The sequence below is a fragment of the Meleagris gallopavo genome, chromosome 2, assembly GCF_905368555.1.
Source record: "Meleagris gallopavo chromosome 2, MGAL_WU_HG_1.1, whole genome shotgun sequence".
Lineage (NCBI taxonomy): Eukaryota > Metazoa > Chordata > Aves > Galliformes > Phasianidae > Meleagris > Meleagris gallopavo.
The window spans coordinates 49,308,891-49,335,801 of record NC_139405.1 but is presented as its reverse complement, the minus strand read 5'-3'; the positions used below and the strand labels follow the sequence as shown (position 1 = coordinate 49,335,801).

At 37.6% G+C, this 26,911-nt stretch overlaps 1 protein-coding gene across 6 annotated transcripts in view; it reads left to right on the top strand.

Moving 5' to 3' along the window:
* The window catches only part of IPCEF1 (interaction protein for cytohesin exchange factors 1), a 72,639-nt gene extending 48,335 nt beyond the window's left edge, over window positions 1–24,304 (top strand). For 3 of the 6 annotated variants that reach the window (XM_085217061.1, XM_085217063.1, XM_085217062.1), the window contains 6 exons: window positions 145–206; window positions 1,977–2,065; window positions 6,852–6,917; window positions 7,188–7,539; window positions 17,952–18,142; window positions 21,178–24,304. In XM_085217061.1, the coding sequence (XP_085073187.1) occupies window positions 145–206; window positions 1,977–2,065; window positions 6,852–6,917; window positions 7,188–7,539; window positions 17,952–18,142; window positions 21,178–21,378 (961 nt within the window). In that variant the 3' untranslated portion in view covers window positions 21,379–24,304. Of the gene's footprint in view, window positions 1–144; window positions 207–1,976; window positions 2,066–6,851; window positions 6,918–7,184; window positions 7,540–17,951; window positions 18,143–21,177 lie in introns of all 6 variants that reach the window. The other 3 variants (XM_085217064.1, XM_031552461.2, XM_031552464.2) reach the window with 3 other exon arrangements.
* Window positions 24,305–26,911: the final 2,607 nt, after the last annotated feature.

Sequence of the window (26,911 nt, the reverse complement as noted above, 5' to 3'; positions counted from 1 at the left end):
TGCTTTCCTAGGAAATATCGAGATATAGAAGGAAACTCTAACATTCAGACTTTGGGTTAATGAATATACATGTTGAAAGGGAAGAAATAGTCAAAATAGCATGTAAATATCGCTAATAATATATCCTCCCTGCTTCAAACACAGGTGGTTAAGCAAGCTGGGGATCGCTGTAGATCCTCAGGCACCCAATGGGAAGAGCGAAGAAGGTATGTTATTAATAATAGTTTTTGTGTCTAACCAGATGATATCCTTTACAGTTTTTGATGTGCCAAATCTTTGTCAGATCTTTTCTTTAACTGTCACCTTGAGTCTGTCTGGAGACAGAGCCCACTGATACACTGATGCAGTGAAGACGAGCTTTAGAAACACTGGTGAGATATGGTATCACTGAAAGGGGCCCACTGATCTTTTGAGCTGTATTGACTGAGTTGAGAGTCATTAAACCTGACTTAAAATAAGAGAGCCAAAAAATATTAATAGAAGCAAAATATGACAGATGTTTTGTCACAGATGCTCCAGGATCTGTCATGAGAGGGTTTCAGAAACCCACAGACACATTTGTGTGGATGCACCCTTGCAGAAGCACTCCTGTTACACACAGCCATTTCTCTGCTCCCAGCAACCTGATTATCTCCTCTGTGTCACACACTGTAACTCTTTGGGGTGCTCTCTAGTGTATCAGAAACAGCTGTTACCAAGGGTTCCTAAAGAATACGTCATTCACAGAGCCTTAGAATTTGATATAAGCTGTAGTGTAGCCATTCTCAGTCCTTGATGCTAAGATGTTCCAGCACTTTCAGTAAACAAAACTACAGCCTTGCTGTTAAAAATCCTATGGTTCTCCAAGCAGTACTGAGAGAAAGTTTCATTTTGTTAACATCTTAGAAACTTCTCTCCAATGTATAATTTTTTTTTCTCTCACAAGTTATTTTTTCCCCTCACATTATGGCTATTATAACCCTAAAATTACATGCATGCCAACAATAATTAAATTAGAAGATACAGTAATTACATCTGACTGGATAATATTATGGGTCTGAATGGCTAGTGTGTGCTGGGAGATTTCACAGAGGGAAGTGATCTTTTTCAGTGGCTACAACCAGGCCCTTGGAATAGAATGCCTAACTTGTGACCTCCCTTTCTTGTGTGTGTTTCATTTTATCAATGATTAGCACTTCATGTAATCCACTGTTAAAAAGTAGCTAAGAAGTGCTGGAAGATACCTCCCTCTGCTACACATGGAATTAAGTAATGTGACTGCCTCTCTGCCACCTCTCAAGAGATTCTGGGTCTCTGCCAGTTTTTTTTTCTCTTTCTTTCTTTCTTTTTTTCTTTTTTTTTCTTTTTTTTTTTTTTTTTTTTTTTTTTTTTTTTTTTTTTTTTCCTTATGGTATGCTTAGTCTGAGAGTACTGTGTCTACTTTTATTGCTAGCTCTGCAACTGTACCACTGTGCCATGTGGTATAGCAAGTTACCCTGTGGTGACAAAGGTCTCCTGAGGGTGTCTTACGGTTTCCGAAGCATCATGTGAGCAATCTATTTTTTTCAAAATTGTAGCCAAAACTCCGTTGCTGGTTGCCAGCTTCAGAAGAATTTACTGGTTACAGAGATTAAGAGGCAGCATCTGCTACATGCAACAGGTCTCTGCAAGTTCTGTCACAGATGGTGTAGCATTTCATTTAAAGGCTGCGAAGGGACAAAAAAAGAACCACTTCTTAGTGGTAAAGCTATCTAGAGCAGCGACATCTAGTGTTGTCAACTATAGCAAGTTTATTTAAAAAATAATAAAAAAGAAGAAAATGTTGCTATGAAGCAGCAGAGCATTATCAAGAGTGGGTTAATTTTCAGCATAGGAGACACTAACATCTTATACTCCACAACATTCTGCTTGGGGAACTTTGGTGAGCACAGCACTGTGAGGAAGAAATGAGTTTTGGCTTAACACTTTATATTCGCTCATTTTCCATGTCTGCCTAGAATGCTATAGTGAAAGTGAACATGATGACCCAGACATAACAGACACACTGCCTCCCTCATACGTGGCCCAGCCACCACCTTCTCAATTGGTAAGTGTTACCATAATTAGATTTTACTTGCTCAATGGTTGAAACAACTCATTCTTCAGGTGGTGAGCTACAAGTTAGACTGGAGACTTTCTCTCTGTGTGCCTGTGAGATATGAATGCACTGTTTCCTCTCACCTCTGCCCAGTGATGGTTCATGCAAGTATTGTAACCAACGCTGCTCAGAGCTTCACACTGGCAAGAATACCTCCTTCAGAGGAAAGCATATTTGCTTTGTTTGAGAATGGAAGGTGTTACTCTGTTTCATGAGTGTGTCGTGTCTTTTCTTTATGAGATTTTTTAACACACAATTGTAACTTAGTCTTCACAATATTTATATTTCTTAATTCAATCCAAAATCCTTTGTTTTGTGATGCTGGTAGCATTATACAACAGATTTCTGTATTTGACTGAGCTGTTCTTTAGAAGGCTTAATTTGAAAATGCTTTTATGTCAAAGAGGAGAGGTGAAAGGCAAGAGGTGTCTTCCAACAGGGATTATATCAGTTCTTTCCTTCTATACCTCTGAAAAAGAGATTAGAAAAAAGAAAGTATTTATACTCCCAAAATCTATGCTGTCCTTCTACCCTGTTGTGGAGCATGTCCAGAATATTCACTACTATGTAGCTTTTTTACATTAATTAGAATAAGTAGCATGAACCCTCTTTTGTGTAATCAAGTGCTTCTCCTATTTATTAACCAGTTATTGATCTGTTAGTCTTGTATTACTATTACTATTGATTGATTACTATTGATGCTCATGAGTGATCTCATTTCTTCTCATATGGAGGTACCTCTTCAAGGTACAAGATTTAGCTAATTCTATATTAGGACATGAGTAATTCAGTTTGGGAGGGTAATACAGCTGAAATGAAGAATCTTGAATTCAAGCCTTTCCCTCTCCCAGCTGAAAGTTAAATCTAGGCATATTCAGTAATATACTTGTTATCAAATGATCTTATTGATTAGAATCTGTGATTCTGTGATAATTGCACCTCATGGATGAAAAAAAATGTAGTAGCTACCCTGTTGGTGTAGTAGAAGTTCTTGAAATGGGACCTTAAAATGACATCCATTGGTTTGGGCGGTCATGTAGGCAGTGAAGAAAGAGCAAATCTGAAAAACGTAGATGAGCTGGAGAAGCTTGCATGAACACGGTCTATAATAAATGCACAGATCTGACTATCTGATAATCTTTAGATAGCTAACATTAAGCTTGGTGTCTATGTCATATTGTCATCTATTTACCCTGTCTGTTTCTGTCAGTTAAGTCAGTCTTCACTTCCTCTCCTTAAACACTTGTGCTGCATGAATCACTGTAAAACAGTTCACCTGGCACTCAGAGGATGCTCTATATAATAGGATTCTTTATTGCCTGTATTAACTGAAAGTTAAATGTGGCCAAGTGGCTATAAATATTGGAGAATACAGGAAACTTGACAATATATCTTCAAGAGTTAGTCTGGGCTGAAGGCCGATAATGAAGCATCTTGAAATTTATACCTCAATGGCTCAGCTTCAGGAGACAGTAGATGACTTTCCCATCTGCTCACCTCAGAGTGAACACAGGCATTTTTCCAAATGATGAGTTCTAAGCAGGTGCTATTTTTCAGTTTGCTGTTTTTCTGGCTTCCTGCTACTTGTCAGCCTGTAGCTGCAGAGGTGATCTCTGGTTGTCTTCCTCCTGTATGCTCCTCTTAAGAGCTGCCTTCAATGTTTTAGCATGGAACATGTGGGAGGCAGGCAACAGTGAAGGTGCTTGAGGGGTGCTGTTTCCTCCGCCCTTCCTCTTGAAGGTCATCTTTTGTACAGTCATTACGTCTAGCTGCTGATTTCCCTTCTTCTCACACCTATGGATGAATGTTGGTGTCTCCTCAGCAAATCAGTCAAATTTTTACCCCAAGGAAAGGAAAGTGGAAAGAGCTCCAGTTGCCACTGCTCTACTCTATGTTCTGGCAGCTCTTTGCTGCTGGCAGGCACATCTACGCTGGAAACTCAGACTGGAAATATCCTTTTTTTTTTTTTTTTTTTTTTTTTTTAAAGTTATAATTCTGCCTTCCAAATGCCAAAGGCGTTTTGCAATATAGAGGCTATGGACATTTTGGAAAATCAAATCTATAATGTCTGAAATAGAAGGGTATCCAAGCTTCTTGAGATTCACTCCAGCTTGGAAGCTGTTAGTCTGGAACAGCCACCCAGGTGCAGATTCTGTTACGTTTTAGAGCAGTAAATACTTTGTACTTCCTGAAAAAAGCTTCAGCTGCTTTTCAGTTCTCTGCTGATAAAATTGTTTTGAAACTTTAAAAGCAAAAGTAGTGATTATAAGCTTTCTAGTTTTATGTGTTTTTGTGGGTATTGTGAAAGAAAAAAGCAAGGGAAGAACAAATACATTTAAACATCTGTAGGCAAAAGTTTAACTGATCATCTGTGTTAATTTCTCTGCATGAGAATGGCTCAAAAATCAGCAGCTCTATTGAGTAAATAGATTGCAGCAGTTCCAAAATAGCAGTTGAGGTGTTTCATGGTGATAATTTTTTTTCTCTAAATAAATGCCTAGAGGCAAACTGATCTGCAGTGGAATCCTTATGATCTGCCAGCTCAGGTATCTGCTTTTGAAAGTGTTCCCATGTAGAGTTTTATTATTACATATATGATTACAAAACTGTGATTCAAAGGAATGACACTGTCACTCAGGTAAACATTTGTCATGCCAAGAAAAACATATATGCACAATGTGTGTTGAAAAAGGGAAATATGTTGTGGTAGTCTGCTTTATTCTTTCACATTTTTTTATTTAATAAAAAATGAAAATGAAAACAAAAATATATAACAGAAACAAGAAATTCCGTTCATTGAGGCAGTTTTCATTTCAGCATCACTTTCTTTTTCTTCTAATGTAAGAATGCCAGAAAAAATAGAGGTGGGATCTAACATCTTGCTCTTAAGACTTTAAATAACTGAAATTAGACAGACTATCAACACCATACGAACAACAGCTTTTAATTTTTGTTCTATTTGACTGTATGAATGCTCTATGTGGTGCTAAGAGACATGATTAAGCAGTGGGTTGTTAGGGTAGTATGGTTAGGTTGTGGTTGGATTTGATGATCCTTAAGGTCTTTTCCAACAGAAAAATTCTATGATTCTATGATTCAACAATTTGTTTTTTCAATATGAACTCTTGGATAGATGAACAGGTCACTTGTGCTCACAAGGGCATCTTGAACTACATCATGTGTGTAGTTCAAGAAAATGCCTTCTTGCCCATTGCTTTAGGGTGAGTACGTGAAGAATTCCTTTTTAAAATCAAACATGCAACTAACACACAGTGTTACACTTATTGTAATAGGGATGTAAATAAGATGTAGTCCTGCAGAGTTTACAACAGTCTGGAAGAATAACTTTGAAAATTTAGAGAAATGAAGAAAGTGCTACAAACAAATGGCGAGCCACAGTCATCTCATCTTGTGAAGTGATTAATAGCTACATGAGACTACTAGACTGGAAACACAGGGAAATGCTCTCGCATTTCTTAATGTAGAAAGGAATTAGTATACCTTACAGCAACAATGAATTGCAGAAGGTTTTATAGCATAATCTAAAAAAAAGCCCTCTTGGTTTATTTTATATGAATTCATTTTATTTCTAATTTACCAGTGAGTTATTGATAGATATTCCAGGCTTGCTCCTTTATTGTGTTTGCAGCTTGTTTGGGTTTCCCTAGCAACACCATTTTGCTAATTATCAGTACATTCATTTTAGTTATCATCTATTTTAATACTTAAAGAGATTTATTCTGCATCTGTGTGGCGAACATAAAACTCTCCATCAAGTTTTGTATTCTGTTCTGGCTAGTAGTGGATCATCTGCAGGAAGAATGAATTTCTAAAGTAGCAGATAGAAGATATTTGGCTTTTGTATTATACCTCCTTGTGGTTTCCACTAAGGGTTGCTATCTGAATCTTTGTCTCCTTATGCCTTCAATTGCTTTATTTGTTAATAGATCATCTTTTAGTTAATTTGTGCATATATTTATGTGCTTGCCTGTGTGTTACTTGTGCAGTTGCGTATCTTGGCTTATACGCTAGTGGTTTTCGATAGCTAGAAAGCAGAGCAGTGCTAGTTCTTGTTGATTTTCATTAACAGATAATAGTACAAATCAGTCAATGCAAATGCATACTGTAGACAGAGTTGTAGACAAAGCTTGTAAGCTTTGTGAGCAAATATATATTTGCTTGTTTGGGAAACTACATATTTCTCAAAACTTTTTCTTCTCTAACTTTTCCTTATGTGGAATCACGTATCTATTATTTACATGTCTCTCTCATTTACAGCTCCTGTAGGTTAGCTGTCTCTGAGCCCTCATTAGTTGTGAGGCAGAGTGATGAGTACAATATGAAGAACCCTAAGATGCGCTTAATTTTGATGTATCTCTAGTGAAATCTGGATCCCTTTTCAGATTCATTTCCTCAAATATAAATCTTGGCAGGTGAATGAACAGCACAAATCTTGTACCATTCCAATTTTCATGCCATCTGCTTCATGCTGCCTGTTTTTTCTTTCCATCATTACTTATCAGCCTTGGCAAATATTTAGTCCCTAGAATGGATCGGGTAAAATGGTTTTGGTTGCCATTAGTTTACTATTTGGTTTACCATTATAATTCTGCTTTAACATTCCTTGTGCTATCTGTGGTTATGACATTGATGGATTTACTGAATACTTCAAAACAGCTTTATGTTCTATGGTTCAATGCCTAATTCAGGGTTTTTCTTCTGTACCCTTGATTAGAGAAATAAAGTGAATGGAAAAAACAGTGAAAATGACTATGAGACACAAAAGGATGCATTCAACATGGTATTATTTTCTTGCTCTGTTGTTTCTAGGCCTTCAAAACTTTTTTATTTTTTATTTCTAGTTTCCTTGTGACTTAGTTTCTGAAATTGTGAGAGATTGGTTGCCTTGCTTTAAGCTTGTTTGGATGGATAATCAACCATATTATGTTAGTTTTTGGTTAGTTGTCATTTCAGTTGCATATCTATAAGGTGTAGAGCCTGGGAAAAATAACAAGTTGGAAAAAAAATTTTTTCTTTTCTTTTTTCTTTCTTGTTTGTTTCTGGAAAGCAGGATCAACAGAAATCCTCTTTGACATCAACTCTGTTGAGTGAAGCATCTTGTTCTCTTTCCTCTCCCGAAAGCACTTTCAGTTCCCAAGAATCATCATCTTCCTTAACGTCCAAGGTTTATTCTGAGAGGCAGTCTCTACTTGACTTCGTTAACAACTCTGCCATGGAAGAGAGTGATCAGCCTTTAACTTTCTGTGTACAGATTCAATCTGATGAGCAGCCAGAAGTAGACTGTGAAGAAAAAGCAGAAAGTCAGATCTGTCCTCCTGGTGGACCCGAAAACACTTTCTTAGGTCTGGATACACATTGCCTAACTGTGCCAGATGCAGCAGGACAGATATCACTTGCCAAAGGTGAGCTAATGAGAGTGGAAGTTTTGTCTGGGATTTTCCACAACTTCCTTTCCTCTCTTTTTCATCATATTTCTGTTGAAGAGTTTTAAAATGGCATTTTTTTAAAATGACAAATATTTGCTTTATTGTGCCTTGAATGTAAAACTCAATATTGAATTGATAAGTACATTTAGAATTTTTCTCAAGTTTTATATATAGGTTAAGATCATAGCCTCTGTATAAAATCCTAATATAGATGTGCTTTTACTAACTTCATTTGTTTCAGTGTAGCTGTCATTTATTAATTAGAATTGAATCCAAGTGTTAAGAAAGTTTCATGACATGAAGGTGGAATCACAATATATGTGGCGCCACAAAACTGACACTATGAGCAAAATGCTGTATGTGAGAATTGGTAAATGTGAGGTTAGATCAGCTTACCTATAAAAATGTCGACAGTTGTGTTCACTTCTGCTATGTATGCATTATGCATTTAATTGAACTTCATTGTAAACTAGAGAAAACAAGTGCAGTCCTGAATCAAAAAGTCCTTAGAGACTGGATTTTGTTTAAGAGTGTGAGTATCTGCATAGATGTCTTCTATTGAAATGTACTGCTAAACAAACAAACAACAACAACAACAACAAAAGTGGTATGGTAACAAAATTTGTTTGTTGTTAGTATTAACACAGCCATAGCAAGGCTGTATTACTTGTCTTTTGAACAAAGCTTCTCTCCATGCTTTAAGAACTGTTGAAGTATAAAATATATAAGTAATATATAAAAGTATATTTCTTGCATACAACATACTGAAATGAGAAGATGCTCAGTCCATTACCTAGAAAAGGTAACATATAAGGAAAGAATGATGTTCTTGTGCACTGGCTCTACCCGTGAATCAAAATCTTTGTAAAGAATTGAAGAAAGTATTCTATTGCAGAGTGCAATGTTGTCGCAGTCCAGTTCAAAACAAAAAAGTTTCCAAAAACCTAGACTGAAGAAAATGTAAAGGTGAAAACTAATGGCACTGGGCTCAGGGGAATTTAGGGATTTTCTCTGTAGGTGAACAGAAAGCAAGGAGCTGAATCACTTAAATGGTAGTGTGAGGCACATCAGTTACATTGTCACTCTTCCAATTGTTTTACAAGTATCAACAGTTAGCACACCTTTGTTTTGTTATATGATTTTCTGATTTAAAAAAAAAAAAAAAGCAAAAGCAAAACCAAAACAAACAAAAAAAACAACCCACAAAGATATTGAAAATGGATCTAAGTAGAAGCTTTAGACAAAGTGAAAATTAGTGTCAGAGTATTTTTCACTCAGCTTAATTATCCATAGAAAATGAAGCTGCCCTACTAGAGATTTCTGAGGCAGTGAAAATCAGTAAGAATTAAAACTGAGAGTGAGAAAATGTCTTATTTCAATGCTGTTGAAGAAAATAAATGTTTTAGAGGAGCTCTTGAGAAGTCTGATTACCCAATTTCTGTGTCTTGGCACTGAAAGTAGTGAAAAGGCTGTACTTTGGTCCCTAAAAAGATTTGTGACAAATATATACCAAATGTTCTGTAATTTGAATATTAGGTTTAAATCTGACCAATTAATCCCTTTGGAAAGTATTCTTAGAATGGACCGAGAGACACACTGTTTATGTGAGTGTCTCAGGTTATATGTGTACACAGGAGTTTATATTTGATTGCATTCAGGTGGATTGTTGGATTGTAAGCTGTAGAGAGTACGGTGGCTTCTTGATCCCACTGAGAAAGATTCAGTGGTTGCTTTTTAGTAGTATAAACTTCAGTCTTTGCTCAGAATATGATACTCTGATATTGTCAACACTTCTGCAATAATGCTCAGGCTAATGCTTTCTATCATAACTGTAAGGGTGACTGGTAGTTTTATGGATGCTGACAGATTTAGTGTGATGCAATCGTAATCATTTAAAGAAGAATTTTATAGGTCTGTATGATGATGTAGTAATACTTACCAGTAAAGCAGGATTAAAATGTAAATCAAGGCATATTTCGGTATGTTTCTGCCATTTGCAAGATAGCTTAATTGTTCCAAAAATATTCCTGGGGAAAAAAATTCATTCACTGTTCACTGCTAAGCCAGCTCTGATTGCAGAACACATCAGTTTTAACCATGCTGCTAATCTGTGATGGAATTCCAGAAATAGATTATTTTAGTGAGACAGTCACTATAGAAACTGTATAACCTCACAAGTTACTATCTGCATGATAACTGTTGTTGAGCAAGTAAGATGTATACCATACATTTGTTTTTCTTTATCACTCTGCACAGTATGAGAAGATGGAGAATGTTGGTAATCTTTTTTTCTTGTAATGGATGCTGACATACTAAATGAAGTAATTTGTAAGGAGATTACTTAAGTTATTTCAATTTGGAATTGAGGTGAAAAAAGGATTAATTAAAATAGCAATTCAATTCCAAATGGAAATTATCAAAAAGAACATAATTCTCTATCTGTGGCTTATACCTCAAGAATTTCCCTCTGCATCTAGTTGATAAGGACATGCACAAATACTGTGAGATAATTTCAAATTGGGAGATATCTATCTGCAAAACCTCATGATTTACAGTATCTAGCAAGAACAGAATTGTTATCTGATTTGGAACAAGAGGTCATACTTTGGTGATTTGCTAGTGTAGTCCATCTTATTTATTTTTTAGTGCTTCTGAACAGTATGTTGTCTACAGCTCTTCGTGTTTCAATATAATGGGATTACATCCAGAAGGAGCTGGGTACACCTTGCATTAGTGCATGTTCTAAAAGTGCATGTCCCCTGGATGTATCAGAACAATCCTTCGGTCTCTGAACTCTCTTCACACAGAGCCTTTGCACATATATATACTTTCCTTTTCCTTACGAGAATAGAAAATCTCCTGTCATGCACTCTGCTTCGCAGCAGCTATGCTCTGCTTAGAAAAATCCCATGAGGAAGTTTTAGCTGTAGCTGTTAGCAGCCAAGACCTGGGGGAGAAGTTTTTTAAGAACCAAAGAGTGTTTTTCCTGGCAAAAGTCAGGCATGGAGGCTGATAGAAAAGATGTTACCTTGAAAGAAGAACGAATAGCTGTGCCTCCAGTGGGAAGAGCTTATCATGTAAATACAAGTAAAGTAAGGAGGGAGGTGATTGTCCCTTTCTACTCTGCTCTTGTGAGGCCCCATATGGAGTACTGCGTCCAGATCTGGAACCCCCAGTACAAGAAAGACAGAGAGCTGTTGGAGAGAGTCCAGAGTAGGGCCACAAAGATGATCAGGGGACTGGAGCACCTCCCCTTCAAAGACAAGCTTAGGGAGATGGGTTTGTTCAGCCTGGAGAAAAGAAGGCTGCAGGGTGACCTCAGTGCAGCCTTTCAATATCTAAAGGGAGCCTACAAACAGGAGGGGAGTCAACTCTTTACAAGGGTAGATAACAGCAGAACAAGAGGAAATGGTTTTAAGTTGAGGGAGGGACAATTTAGGTTTGATGTCAGGGGAAAGTTCTTTACAGAGAGAGTGGTGAGGTGCTGGAACAGGCTGCCCAGAGAGGCTGTGGATGCCCTGTCCCTGGAGGTGTTCAAGGCAGATTGGATGAGGCCCTGGGAAACCTGGTCTAATATTAAATGTGGAGGTTGGTGGCCCTGCATGTGGTGGGGGGGGTTGGAGATTCATGATCCTTGAGGTCCCTTCTAACCCAGGCCATTCTGTGAATAAAGAACCTGTAGTAATCAAATAGAAGTTTCTCGAAGAGAAAAATGGTGAAACTCTGTAAAGGAAACAACAGGTTCAGCTAACTGATTATAGGCTTTTTTTTTTTTCTCTCAATGAAAATTATTTAAGGAGATCTGCTAAGCAATTGTGCATATCTTGATGAGGAGATGTACCAAATAATATTTTAAAAAACTTTACAGCAGCTCTCAGTGTTATGACCAGTCTCAGACTTACTGCTCAGATCTGATTACTGGGGAGAGGTTACATACCAGAGGGTGGCACAAAAGTATAGAAAAAAAGGATTGTATTTACTCCCATTTACTTAATGGAAATATTTAATACTTCAGTGTTACAGCCTTTTATGTGAACAGTGACAGCAGATTCAGTGCTGACACAAAGAAGCTGATAGGTAAACAAGAAACAGTAAAGAATACAAACAAGTAAGTGACTACGTGCTCTGTGTATAGAAGCTGTTCTTGCCCCATCCAGGATGGCTAGACACACTCTGCAGCCAAACTCCATCTTTTGTGTTTCTTCTGGCAACCACTGGAACAGAAAGTATCAGACCGTGACACAGCACCACCACCATCATCAAAAACAACAATAACAAAAGGAAGCTGTAGAAATTGAGAGGTCACTGTAAGTCAACAGGAATGTGTGTTTTTATTTATTTGGGTATCTCTCACTGTAGCAATAATATCCTTCTTCCTTGTGGTTCCTGAGGGTTTTATAATCACCGTCACATGATCTTAATGTATCCTGGCAAGAAAACTTTATGGTACCACCTCTGGTTTATTTATTTCACTCTGGCTCATTCATAGTAGCTGGTGAAAGAGCTGGTGTGCACTGATATTTTGGGAAACCTGGAAAGCTCCCTGAAAACAATTTGAATTTTATGTGGGTTGTTTTTGTGAGAAGGAGTTGGTTACATAGGAACTGGATGTGGTCAATTCCTTCTTTTCCCAGAACTGACATCCTTTTCCCCTCTTAAGTCTGCCTGTGCCAGTAATAGCCAGAACAGATCTTCTGGTGTACTCTGGCCTCTTTGTTCCCTCTGCGTAAGCTATAGTAAATGCTATATTGTGACTGAGACTATCCAAGAGACACGCCTATATTGAGCATAACTGTGTGGAAGAACAGCTGTATTTGAATGATTATTTTGCTTCAGATTATAAAGACTTTAGGAATCACAGTGAAAGTTATGCTGTTATACTTTTCTGACTTTGAAAATAGAGATACTTGTTTGTGCTGTTTCCAGTTTAGTTGGAGTCTATTAAAAATGTCACCCCTCTTTGCTGAACTCACTTTTTGTATTGTTTTTTGTATTGTTGTAATCAAAAGCCTTTGACTCTTAGTGGTAATGTAATTTTTCCATTATTTCTCCCACTCTCTCGTGTCTCTTGGTTTTGTAGTTCTGCATTAGCCAGCGAGAAGTTTCTCAAAGATAGATCCTTTTAATTTGTGTATTTCCTGGTCTGTAGCTCTTTCAGAAATGTGATTTCCCTAACATGTCATTTCCCTTTGGAAAGACCATTACTAATATGGAGAATGGATAGGGAGTATATCGGGGATTATAATCTGCATATAATATAATTATATATATAATATATAATATATAATATATAATATAATTATATATACTATAATTATATATACTATAATTATAATTAGTGGGTTATAATTCTTTCATCTCCTCTCTCCAGCCTGGGTCTATACAGTGCTCCCTTGGTATCAAAAGTTTTGGCAGGTTCAGAAACAGGAGAGTTGGCACACCACGAGAAGCTTGTAAGCATAGCAAAGACAGGAGAAAGAAGATTTTTTTTCCTGGGATTAATGCACAGCTGGAGAGCTATGACATCCCAGTTAGAGAATGGAAGAATAAGTACTTACATTTCTGGGGTTCAGTTTAGAGTTAGTAATATATACTCTGTTGGGGATGATTTTCAATGCAAAATATTCTTCATGCAAATCATTGCCAATTTCTATTTCTTCACCACTGGGAAGCAATCAGCTTGATTTTTCACAGCTGCTGCCTGAAAACTTCTGGATAATTTCATTTTTTGGGCTTAAATATTCTTATATCTGAAAGTTTTCAGGCAGGCTCCCGTGTTGATGCTGCAGAGTGGAGAGTCTCTATACTGTAATATTGCCCACCTGTGGCAAGTTGACTGACATGGATGCGGAAGCTGAAAGCTGAGGTGTGCAAAACTGATGTGCTGTGCCTCTGGCAACATGCTCTTATCTGTGATATCTCCTGTTGGGTAGAGGGAAACTCCAAATTGGTGAAAATTCCTATGTGGCACTGAACCACAAAGATGTGTTTTACTCCTCTTGAAATGGAGTTCGTAAAAAGTTCTGGCCAGCCTAAAATGTCACTTCATTTTCATTGTCCCATCATAAACAGTCTCTTTCTCTGTAATGTTAAAATACTTCGGGGCAGGACTTCTCTTTTTTTGGGTCACTCCTGCTTCCTTTCCACTTTCCCCACTGTGGAGTTCAACATAGTTAAGAGAGCTATATCATAGAATCATTGAATCGCTCAGGTTGGAAAAGACCTTAAAGATCATCGAGTCCAACCACAACCTAACCGTACTACCCTAACTCTAACAGCCTTCCACTAAATCATGTCCCTGAGCACCACATCCAAATGATGTTTAAACACATCCAGGGATGGTGACTCAACCACCTCTCTGGGGAGCCTATTCCAGTGCTTAATAACCCTTTCTGTAAAAAAGTTTTTCCTGATATCCAACCTAAACTTACCCTGGCACAATTTGAGGCCATTTCCCCTCGTCCTGCCACCTGTCATCAGTGAGAAGAGACCAACCCCACTCTCGCTGTAAGCACCTTTCAGATATTGGAAGAGAGCAATAAGGTCTCCCCTCAGCCTCAGTTTCCCCAGACTAAACAGCCCCAGTTCCTTCAGTCTCTCCTGGTAGGGCATATTCTCCTAGTCCTTCACAAGTCTTATTGACCTTCTTTGGACCTGCTCCAGCACATCATTTCAGAGCAGTACTAGTGGGGACCAACTTGCCCATTTAATGAAGACTGCTCTGAAAGTAATGCCTCCTATCTTATTATGTTGGCCCATCACATCAGAGGTAGATGGTATGGCAGTAGAGGTTGAACCTTCTAGCCAACATTCCATTAAATTTTGTTGCCATGGAACAGATGGCAGCAGAGGGACATTATGACAGAATGGTATCTGCCATGGAAATGCATGTGAAGCAAAGATGTGGAACTGAACTCCTCCATGAGGAAAAAAATTGACAGCTACTGAAATCCACTGACGCTTACTGAATGTTTCTGGAGATAGAACAGTGGATGTGAGCACAGTGAGGTGGTGAGTGTTGCGTTTCATCAATGGTGACAGTAAGATGAAAGACTAGCCACTTTCCAGACAGCCATTAAGATTTTTATAAGCATGGGATACTAGCTCTTGCTCATTCCTGGTAAAAATGTTAGTGGTGGTGGCAGTGTGAAAAAACAGTGTTTTGTAGCTGAGAATCAATCAAATAGCTTAATTGTGCTCTTTGTATCTGCTGTTGTTTCCATGGAAATAAACTGGAAGCATTACTTTCACAGCAACATAAGTTCTTGTTTAGCAGACTATATATATCCATCATCATAAATCTTATGAGCTTAATAAAACTCAGCAAAGGGGCAGCTCATTTTTCTTTGTGAGCCTGACACAGAAATCTGTTTTTACACTGATGTCTGAGCTCGAGTGCTATGTGCTTTTTGCATGAATTTTCACTTTGTGATGGAAAGCAAATATTTTGTAACAATTCAATAGTAGGTCTAGACAGGCCAGATTTCATAGGAATCTGAATCACTTATGACTAGAAATACAGACCAGGTACAGGAATGCCTGAGCTTTCTCTTAGACTTGCTGATGGACAGGTTAGTCTGTTTTGAGATGCAGAGGGAAATAAGAAACAGAATTCTAAGCAAGTGTGGTGTGAATGTCTGAATCTAGAGAAAAAATCCCAGTCCATGTTAAGCCTTGAGTCACATTACTTTATTTCTGTTATCAAGCATTAATTTTATTTCAGATGTTTTGTGGGACAATCTACAGGTAGTGCATTGCTAACTTTCCTTCCATTAAGAGGATTGTAAAGTACTGCACTGCACAGTTCTATGAGTAAGAAGAAATATGATTTTTTTGATGTTTTTAATCACTGATCATTCTATTGATTTCGTTAATTGATTGCTGGACATAATGCCTCTCTTCATTCTCCATTGGCCCTCGTCCCCTGAAATTTGCACCATGAAACTAGTACACTCACTAACGGCTTCAAGTCTGCAAAAGATGAGTGTTTGCTTTCTGAACTTAGCTCAGGGGAACTCAGGGCAGCGTAGTTAAATGCATGTGCCAGACAGTCTGGCCTCAGTTTATTGACAGATGTACTCTCTGTCAATAGCAACAGTATCTTTACAAAAGCACAGTTTTAAGATACTATTTTGTTATTCTTCACTTGTTACAGAAGAAGCTTTTTACCCACCGGTATAAATGAAGGTGGAGACCGAATCATTGTATGGCTCATGCCTGGTTCCACTCTGCCTGTAGATTTTACTCACCATTTTTTCCAGCTGTTTCCTGAAATTCTGTTTGGCTGCTTCACTGTTATACCTTTTATCCACACTTTATCTGAAGAATCCAGAGTTTCCTCTCGCTCTGAAATTACCTGATTCCTTCTGGGAATGGGAGTAGTGGAAGAATAAGTAGTAGGAGAGGAGTTTGAGGCTGCAAACTTGTAAAATACAGGAGCTAAGTGCACAGTACTGATCATGTGCATGACCAGGGAGCCTTCTGCTAGGTTCTTCTTACACTAGTTCCTGCTTCTTTTTCTGTGCTGAGTGTCCTGTCCTCCTTACCTTCACCCACAAATGCACAGAAGATATAAGAGTATTTAACACAGAAGAAACATGTTCAGAGAGGTGTTTTCTCATGGTTGCTGCTTTGTAACATTTTTAGGGTTAGCACTGTGAGTTAGACTCAAAAAATAAATGGAGCATTGACTTCTTATTTGTCTGATCAATAAATTATTTTCTGTTGTATGCTCTTTCTTGGATATCTGATAAAGAACAGCTTATATCTGCAAATGATACTGTGTGCAGTCCTGATGGGTGAGGTCTGCAACATGACTGAGCCAGTGCTGTGCAGGAACTGGCTAATGGAACAAACAGCTGCTTCATCCCAAGTAAGTAGGCAGGAAGCTAGTTATAATTACGAGCCTCATGGTATGAGCCAACAGTTTTCAGGAAATACTACTGCAGTGTATTATGACTTACACTTGCTTTTTTTTTTTTTTTTTCTTTTTTTTTTTCCCCTACAGCTTGTTAAATATACAACAGTTCTCTTTTTCCTCTCTCTGCACTGTACCGGTGATTGAAGTTATATTTAGTCCTTGTCAAATTACAGCAGCCTTTTTACAATTACAAAGTGGTGAAAAAAAGGCCAGCAACAGAGTGAAGGCAAATATTTGTAGCATGTCATAAACCTTTCTTGTAACCTAAATATTTAGAAAAAAGAGGAATGTAAGAGGATGCTGTACTTTTTAAAACATGGAAAAGATAAGAAGCAGACTTCTTTCTGAGTGCACTGGAAGCTGGAGAAGTATTTTTGCTGCAATAGGAGAGAGCAAGAGGACATTTTCTTTATGTTTGCTGACTAAGGATGGTTTAGAAAAGTCAATGTTTAACTTTCAATTAAAAGAAAAAACATGCTGCCAGTTCAGCTGGCACATGGAGGGCTGCATTTAAGAAGAGCTGAAACCGCTGTCTCCAATGTAATAAACATGAAAATCATCCCAGTGGCTTTTGAGGGACTCAATGGCATCCTGAGAACACCAATACCATTAAGATTTTCCTTGAGCAAATATTGAAATAGAAAAGACTTCAGTGTGCTCTGAGGAAGAAGTGGTACAGCCTTTTGCTGAAAATGGCCTTCTGTCAAAAGCCCCAGTCAGTGCTTGGCACATTTTGAGCTCCTGATTGTTCATTCTTAAGTTGTTTCATTCTGAAAAAAATGTCTTTGCTTCATTTTTTTATATCTTATTTTATCCTCTTCAGTTCTCAGCTGCTTGCTAACTTTTCCTTTCGTGTCCTCTCTGACATAGAAGATGGTGCTGCAGCTTCAGTACTGTCAAAGGAATTGAGCAGGGGGTAATTAAGGCTTTACTCTGAGGCACCACAAGCAAATTTTGTGCTGTGCACTGTGAAGCTTGAGATTTAGGCATTAGGTGACCCAAAGTGTCCTGTTTTAATCTATTTCCTAGATATCTTCTCTTGTAGCCTCTGACATATTTCTGTTTCATTTCTTTGCTGTGTTTTCAATAATTATCAATACCTGACAAGAAGTTGGTACACCAAACAGAATCTGGCCTGTATATTGTTATATCAAATTAGCTTGTTATTTAAGTGTAGCATTACTGACAGTTATTCAAAGTCTGTGATATGTTTAGAGCATTAAAGAAACACCTGAACAGTGAAAACATATGCTCATATCTGTATGGATCATAACTTGATTGTTAAAAACATTTGAGTTTGGTTGTATGTCATTCTCATCTGCATAATTACCCTAAGAACTGCCCTTGGTTTTGATTATAATACCATTACTTTTTGACTTGGCTGAGTCTTCCTGATGGCTGAACATAATGTTTTGTTATCTGCTGCCATATTCATATTCTCATACACACTTTATTTTTTACTTTGCAGATCATGAAAAATGTGATGATGATGAGATGGAGAGACTTTACAAGTCATTAGAACAAGCAAGTCTGTCTCCCATTGGTGATCGTCGGCTGTCAACCAAGAAGGAGCTTAGGAAGTCGTTTATCAAACGCAGCAAAAACCCCTCCATTAATGAGAAACTCCACAAAATTCGAATGCTGAACAGCACATTAAAGGTGAGATTACAGACTGAGCCAAGGAAAGGCATGAGAGAAAGAAATAGTTTGGCTGAAAAAAGAATAAAGCTAAACTCTAATTACAGATTTACTTTAAGCTCCAGAGAGTTTGTTAGGTTTCCAAAATTGTTTTCTCTTTTAGTCAGAATTGTGGTCTGTGTTTTGTTGTTAAACTTGATCTGGGAGCAGAGGCAATAGTTCAGAAGGGACCTTTTTGTATAAATTCCAGCTCAGTTGGAGAATTTAATAAAGAACATCTCTCTTAGTTAGCTGGGAAGCCTGCAAGCTCAGCTGAATGCCCTAAACAAGGGAGCCTTAAAAAAGGAAGAGCAGAAAAAGTACCTTGATGATAAAGAACACAGAAATGACCATGAGCCAGAAAAGTTTTCTTTGTGGTTACTGGGGAATGTACAGGGTGTGCCAAAGCTTTTGTAAAGACCTCCTATAACAAATATATTTAATAAAAAAGCATCCTGCTTTTATGTTGCAAACATACTGAGGACTGAAGGGGTAGAGGAATTCGGGGAACATTCCATGAAAAGGCCAATAAATTTATCTGGAATATGAAGATTTATGAGACTGCTTACCCAGTATCATTTTGAATGCTATGGGAATTCAAAACCTGCTTCTGAATGTTATTAAATCAAGCAGAAAGCATAGCCATTACATTTAAGTTCTAAAGAGAAAGAATAAATGCCAACCAAGGGCATCACCAGAAACAGGATTTGATTATCATATTTTTGGTAAGTGTATTTGGCTTCAGACATAGCATCCTGAAGAAGTTCATGTAAAAACTTCTCTGATCATCACAATCAGTGATTGCTTGCAACAAGAGGCTTGGCTTTGGCAACCAGGCTTGTCTTAAACTTTCTGAAAACGCAGTCTAAAAGACAACTTGGAGTGCAGCTGTCCTGTCTTCTTCAGGACTTCCAGGCTCCATATGAGACCTGGTGAAGTTTCTCCTCAGGATAAATGGGTCTCCTATGACGTGGTACAACCATATTATCTTTCTGCATCAGTAATGCAGTTCAGCTTATTATAAAACAGAAAATTTAAAAAACACACCTATTTTATTACACAGGAAAACAAATATGGAAGCAAGTATCTAATATGAACCTAATATGAACCTCCCTAATAAATCTAAGAACTAGTTAGTACACAATGGAGTAGTATGCTGTGCAGTAATCTATTTTATTAGTTTGGATCTGAATGCAAACCTAGAAGCCTTTCAGTCAGACATGAGTAAGGAGAATAGCTTTACAATGATTTAACCTGGGAGTATCATATAAACTGTCATTAGCAGTGTCTACAAACTTAGACTTGTCTAACATTTGTATTTAGTATGGAAAAATCATTTTTGGACTGTTCACAATGCATAAAATGTGTTGATTTCTTTTCTTTCTTCAAGTTAAGGGATTGGAATATTGACAAGACAAATATAGTGCAGTATCTGACAGACACAGAGTTCTATGCACAGCAGTGTTTGCCTGTGTGAAAAGCAAATGCTTGTAGTAGGAATATGCTATATACTTTGCATCAGTAGGATGATGTGCTTTTAAAGTCAATCATATTAACATAAAATGTGAGATATGAGATAATTTGAAACGATCTATTGGAAATTTCAAGATCAGAGAAGTTTTGCATCTGATTTGTATTTACAGTGCTTTAGACAGAAACCTCTTAGTTTTAAGGCAAAAGATTAATGCAACATTCAGTGTGATCTTAATTTTGGTCTTTTGACACAATTTTGTAAACAACAGATAAATGTTCCTGCCATGATATGTCATGAACAAGACATACTTTGGATTGTTAAGAAGAGAGAGAAGTTGTGTGCAAATACGTCACAATCTTAATGAATGTGGGAAACAATTTAGTGCTGCAGAAAAAATCCACAGTATGGCTTTTTGCCACCGTGTCTGTGCATCATAAATACTCCTCCTTTCTTTTTTCTTATTTATTCTTTAACTCTTAGTCTACCAGTGTATCTACACACTGATGCCAGAAGCCATCATACAAGGACTGGTCTTGAAGATAGGATGAATATAAACCAAAAGTTCAATAATTTTTTCTGCTTGAAAAGTTCAGAGGAGTTAGAGTTGGTGACAATTGATTAGAATAGCAGTGGGATATGGATGTGATGGCAGCCCATTGCTACAATCAGGAAGTATTCTGAATGTGTGTGTGTTGACAAGGTGTTTTGAAGCCAATTGCAGGCACAGTGTCTTCAGGTATGATGAAACACTTGGCAGTAGAGAAGAAAGAAAAGTGTAAAGAGGATAGAACCAGACTATTTTCAGTGGTACCCAGTGAGAGAACAAGGGACAGTGGACATAAAAGGAAGCACAGGAAGTTCCACGTGAACATAAGCGCTTTTTGGGTAACAGCACTGGCACAGGTTACCCGTACTGATGGTAGACTTTCCATCCCTGGTGTTATTCAAAAGCTGCCTGAATGTGGTTCTGGGCAGCCCTGCTTGAGTAGGAGTTGAACCAAATGACGTCTGGAGGTCTCTGTCAACCTCAACTATTCTGTGATTCTGTAACATCAGGTTTCTTAGTCTCCCTGTATCTTGACATGACTGCCCCTGTCTTTCAACTGAACCAGGGTATTCACATTATACAGTCTAAGCTGCTCCTGTCTGGAAGTAGAGGCCAGATTTGTTAACATCTGGTGACTAATGTATTAGCACCCACATGTACACTAACTACTTACAGGCTACACTGCCTGCATATAAATTAATTAATGTCCAGTGTCTGATTTTCTCAACTTTTCATTCATAAAGTTTTGCTAAGAATCCTATAAAAGCAAAGCAAAACAAAACAAAAAACTGCATAAAATTATAATCTCCCCTTCACCAGGAGGAATTTTTGCTGTGGATTTCAATAACCTTGATTATAAAAATTAGAACAAATTGCCAAGAGAATGGATCATTGCCCATCTCCCTGTGACATGGTTCTTAATGTTCCAAGGATGATTTTTTATGGAGTGTTATCTTGACAGCATTCATGAGAAATAACTTCTTGATCTCTTTCTAGTGTAAAGAACATGACTTGGCTACAATTAACCAGTTGTTAGAGGACCCAAAGTTGACGGCGATGAAATACAGGGAGTGGAGGAACACAAACATCATGCTAGTTCAAGACATCTATCAGCAACAGGAGGTCCAGGATGTGTCTACAGAGAACAGCGAGGAGCAAGAGACAACTCCACTGCCTGTCACTGAAAGTGCTATATGAAGCCATGGATTGACAGTTGACTGCAAGATTTGATTGCAAGATTTTTTTCCCCAAGAGTCTTCACATACAGACACTTTAAACTGCTGCATTGTGAAGTTGGTTTTTTGTCAAGTCTTCTTCAAGTGTTCTTCATAATTTAAACAGTCCCTTCTCCAAAACTTTATTTCCTTTTGTAAATTCCTCTAAATCAAAAAAAGGATGTCTGAATCTGGGTTAAGAAAAATATTTTATGAAGCAGTGAACAAATATTTTTTCCATATTGGGAGAAGTAACTGGCATATGTGCAATTCCTGGAAGTCAAAGTGCTGTATAATATGGACTGTATGAATGTCAGATCCTTGGGATTATATTAATCATCGAACTTACTGATAAAAGAAGCTACAACAATGCCAACTGTATGTAGTCTTCTATCTACCTTTTGACCCTGTATGGTAATTAAAATTTATATATTTTTTTCATCTCTACGTTCATTCACTTTGACTGCTCTACAAGTCTAAACCAAGACAAATTGAGTAGAAATTATGCATAAATTTTTACTACACACCACTGTCAGGTACCCAGTTTTGTTATGCCTGATGTTGTATGACATTTACATTTATTTATGGGCCAGACCAAAGTACTGCCATTCTTCAAGAAGGTCTTTCTGTGTTTGGTAACATGTAAATCGCTCTTCAGTGAGGTAAATAATGCCTCAACATATTTCAACTTCTCCTATGGATTTGGCAGAACTTCCTGGAAGGCTACTTGCTTCTTTCATATTTTAAAGAAGTATGAGTAGGTGGGGTACGAGTTCATACCAAACTCTCAAATCAAGCAAGATGATATAGTCTGCAAGGCAGAAGCTAAAAACTGAAGTTCCTGATGTGGAACTGAAAACATAAAGCATACTGCAAATGTTTTTGTAAATATATGTCATTTTATGGCTTATGAATGTGACTATGTACTGTATATATGTTTTATTTATATATTTATATATGCTGAATTTCCTAATGTTGATAGGATGACATGGACCAGACTCACTTAGGTGAGAGTGCTTGCATGTTGACTTGAAATGCCTCTTTGTTCCAGTATGAATCACTATAAGGGCTCTTGAATGGAGAGTACCTTGATACTTCTACTGTAACAGCTTATTCTGTTTTCAACCTAGCTTTGTGATTCAGATGAAGAAAATCTGTGTATTTTAAGGCAGGGGTTTGTTTTTTGCCTTTCCATATTCAGCATTAATGCAAGCATTTTTGCATTTTAGAGTTTTGAAAAGCAAGAATTAACCCACCATACTCCAATTGATGCCACTACAAGCACTGTGGGAATCTGCTCTTCTGTTTGCTATCTTGTAAAGATACTGTCATTAGTTTTTAACAGGGTTAATTTTTTAAAGCAAAATACAGCATATTCACCTGTTCTTATTAGAGATATATTTTATTGTATCGTGATCAAGAAAACAAATATTAGTAACATGAAATATTTTCTGCTTACTAAGCAGTACTTCCAATTGTTGATATTGCAGTGTTAACAGTCAGCAGATTTCCTTTGATACAGACATTACTGGAGAAGGGTTGAGCAGATGGTAGCTGGTTGAATGCAGAGCTGCACTCGGGATTGCATCATTGCCTCAATTATAAAAGGTTTTAGGAGTGTGAGGGGTCAGAAACCCATGTTGGCATAGGACTTAATAACTGGAGTTAGTTAATTTGCCGGTGGGGATCAGAAATTAGATGATATGTGGAGTGTGGGTAGCTATGACTAAATGGGGAAGCAGGTAAAAACCTGAGGTTGTTCAGAAGCTAATATTACTAAGAAACCATCGTATAAGTGATAATTTCTGACCATGCAGAAGCAAGGCATGTAAATACAATTTCTCTTCAAAGGCATCTTCAATAGTTAGATCTTAAGAACAAATACATGCTTAACTGTTCTGTTGAACTACACTGGACTAGTCAGTGCCCTGCAGTTCTGCATAAAATCCTAGCCAACTCCATTTGCTGAAGTAGGTTTGAATCACACTACGGAAAGAAGTAGGGAGCCTATACAACGTTTTTCACACAGTTTATACCATGATATGCAAAACAGGTTTCTTAAATGCAGAGACAAATGTCCTCAGACTGCCTGAATTCTGGTATTTGTTTTCATTAGATAAAATAGCCTAAAATAACTTTAAATTACGCTCTTTCCAGTGGTCAGTAGGTAATTATTGTTGAGCTACTGAGTTTTTGGAAATCTCAGGATGGGTTATATCACCCTCTTAGAAAAGAGCAGAAAATTATTGATCAGAGTTGCTTCTAATTCAGATATTATTTTAGAGAATTCCTGTGTGTTCAAGAAAAATATATGGGTGTTATGCAAGTGCAGTGTTCTCTCCATTCTCTTCAGCTGCTTTTTAGACCCCAAACAAATGGAAAGCATGGGAAATAAGAAGTGAAAATGTTAATAAAATGGGATTAATTTTCTAGCATTATTAATTAATGCAACATTTTTCATCTGGATTCATCAATCAATTCATCCATTCAGCAATGTGAGAGACACAGATGGAGAAGAACAATGCATGGAACAACGGCTGCAACTGGTGGATGTGATAGGAAACCACTGTCGGCAGGAGAAGCTTGGACAACTGTTTGCTCTGCTCAGTCGTATTTAGAATAACTGGTACCTGAGCATAAATTTTGTTGGTCTCAGTTTGGAAGGACTGCATTACTGACTCATACTGTGGGGAGGTGTTATGTCTGTCTCTGGTAGCTTTTCTGGAAATCAAATCTCTCTGTTTTGGGGCTATAGATCTCATGAGCTACCAGAGTGAGTTGAGATCACATTTCTTTGCCTAAGATAGGAAAAGCATCATGCTGGGTTTGAGAACTATTTCTGCATATAATTCTGATGATTTACTCAATACTGGGCTCCAGTGGAAACAGGAATAAATTATGTAATACAACCTCCTTTTCTGGAGATAATTTTCTTTTTGGAGGAAACCTTCGCATGGGGAAAAAAAAAAAAATAAATTGCTTTATGTCAGTCGGGAATGTGGGGGAAAAAAAAAAGAGGTGATATTTGGCTTAAAACTATGTAGAATGTGGGAATTTTAAATCAGTTATAACTAGAAAAAAAAGTACAGGCATGCTGTGTCTCATACGGAAGCATGTGAGCTTACTTTACTACAAACTTAATATAAAAAATTGTATTTTCTGTCTCTTAAAGTATCGAGGAAATCTGTGTAAGGAAAATTCTAGAGCTGTGGTGGAAATTTCCCCTCCCTGCCTCCCTATATATTTTGGTGACACAGGAGTGACTAATTGCATTGAGAGTCTGTGCTAGCCTTATTTATATAAGAAATGTCTTTCTGTTAGCAGGAAACCAAAGTGGTTTTCTTGTAGTAATAATGCCAGAATGGTATTTCCTGTTTCGTGTGAGACATTTTGAAGCAGCAGACATCTTAAGATGTCATTCAGCATTTCCTTGAACATTTGACTTATTCTATTTTGATCTGCTCCAAGCTTCCATGTTCTTTCTTTTTCTCTACTAAATGAAGGTCCTCTACTAAATTAAATAAAAATTGAGGTGGCAAACAGGACCAAAATTCTCTCAGCCATGATCTATGAAATTCTTGTTTCTGTGCATAAGAGTGACATGAATTAAACTTGCCAAAAGCTAGGCAATCCAACATGGAAAAAAAGGTTGATAGGTGTTAAAGAGAGTACTAAATATCTTGAAATTTGCTGTGAGTAAAGATGCAAAATCTGTCAGCTCTGGAAAAATGATTGTTTTTCTATTTTATTTCTTTGTGGTAAAAATCTAGGGGAGTGACTTATGAACTGGCAGAAACTTAAAAATAGACTATGCACATAATTCCTTGAAAGTTCATCATCCTTAATGCATTACCATGAAATGACTGATTTCAGGTTACTCAGCCTTTAACACTGAAAATTCACTTCCATGGGAAACCATTCTAGCTACCACAGTGTCAGGGGCTTATCCATCCCACCTGGTACATACAAGGTCCATTTTGAGAATACAGGTTTGTTGCATTTCTAAAGGGCATACTGCTTATACAATTAGATTGTATCTTAGGAATTGTATGAATTCTAGTGCTCCCTGGGTTCTAGATAATGCCTTAGAACCTGCACACATTATTTTGGATCTTGAAGTTGCTTATGATTTTTTTCCTTATCCCACCTTAATATAAGGAAAAGAAGATTGGAAAACATTTCTCCAACTATCATATGAAAACAGACTAATGCTAATCTAGGAAATATTTAGGTACTTTACTCCTGAATGCTTAGCATAATTACTCTCCTGATGAAATGCCATGTGTGTGTAATAATGGCAGTGCTGTCGTGTAAAGCTTTCAGTGTTGAGGAACAGCTAAAAAGAGGAATTGATGAGCCTACTCCATTAAACTCAGTGTAGACAGGGATAGCCATACCTAAAGGAATATCCGCAAGGATATCAACTATGCAGGGACAGGGCCTGCAGCAGTAAGAAGGTACTAATTTAATACTCTATCTTCTAAATCTATTTTATTCACTAGTTGCAAACTCAAGACACAGTGTTTGAACTCAGCACTGTCTTTTTACTGCTTGTTGCCCACATGTGTGACTTGATTTTAATGTAGCGATGCTCACAGCTTGGGGAACGAGAGCCTTATGTTTGCACTTGTCAATTAAAGTTGAAATGAGGGAGTATTTTCCTTTGCCTATTTTTTTTCACTTCAGATTTTTCAATTTGTTGCTACACAATAAGATAGGACCTGCTGGTACCTAAAAACAAGTAAATTCTCCTTGGGACTATTATTAATAGTTAACTGAGTAATTTGGAGCCAGGAAGAATCAAGGAGTGGTTTGAGTGAGAAATGCTTTCCACTGGCTGGCAATGCAGTTTTGGGAGTTCTGTTTTTAAATTAGCTAATTCTCTTCCATTGCTTGCTGTAACTACCACTAAGGAAGGATATTTCATGCTTTATGCTTTCTTCTGAAGGGTGTGAGACATGGTTGGATTTTTTCAACTTTTAGTGCAGCCAGTTTCAATTAAGAAGGAACTAGGATCTTTGTCAAAAGTTTCAGTTTAGCTGGCCAGGCCAAGCAGACAGAACACCACAGAGGTGTGTTTCCTACGAAGTGAGCTCATCTCTACAGCTGCACAGAAAGAAGTGCACCCTGTCCTTCTCTTCCTGCAGCATCCTGCATGCTCCCATTTTTTGCCTCATGTTGCTCTGCTCATCTCTTGGCACCTCTGTTAGCTCAGTAGTGTCAGGCAGCAAGGAACAGACTCAGCAAGATGGAAAATATTCTATGGCAATACTGAGTAACATTGACTTACAGAGAAGTTCAGTACCTACCAGAGCTGTTATAAGGAAGGAAGATGTATTGTGTGGGCAGGCGAAGAAGGAAGAGGGAGCTGAGTAAGTGGGAGAAAAGAAGGGGACCTCTTCCTCTTAGAAGGAGAGCATTATCTTGATGCTACCTCCCACAAAGCTTTACTTTCACCAAGTGACAACTTTGTTTTTCTTTTACTTTGCAACATGTGGTTGTGAAAACAACCCAAG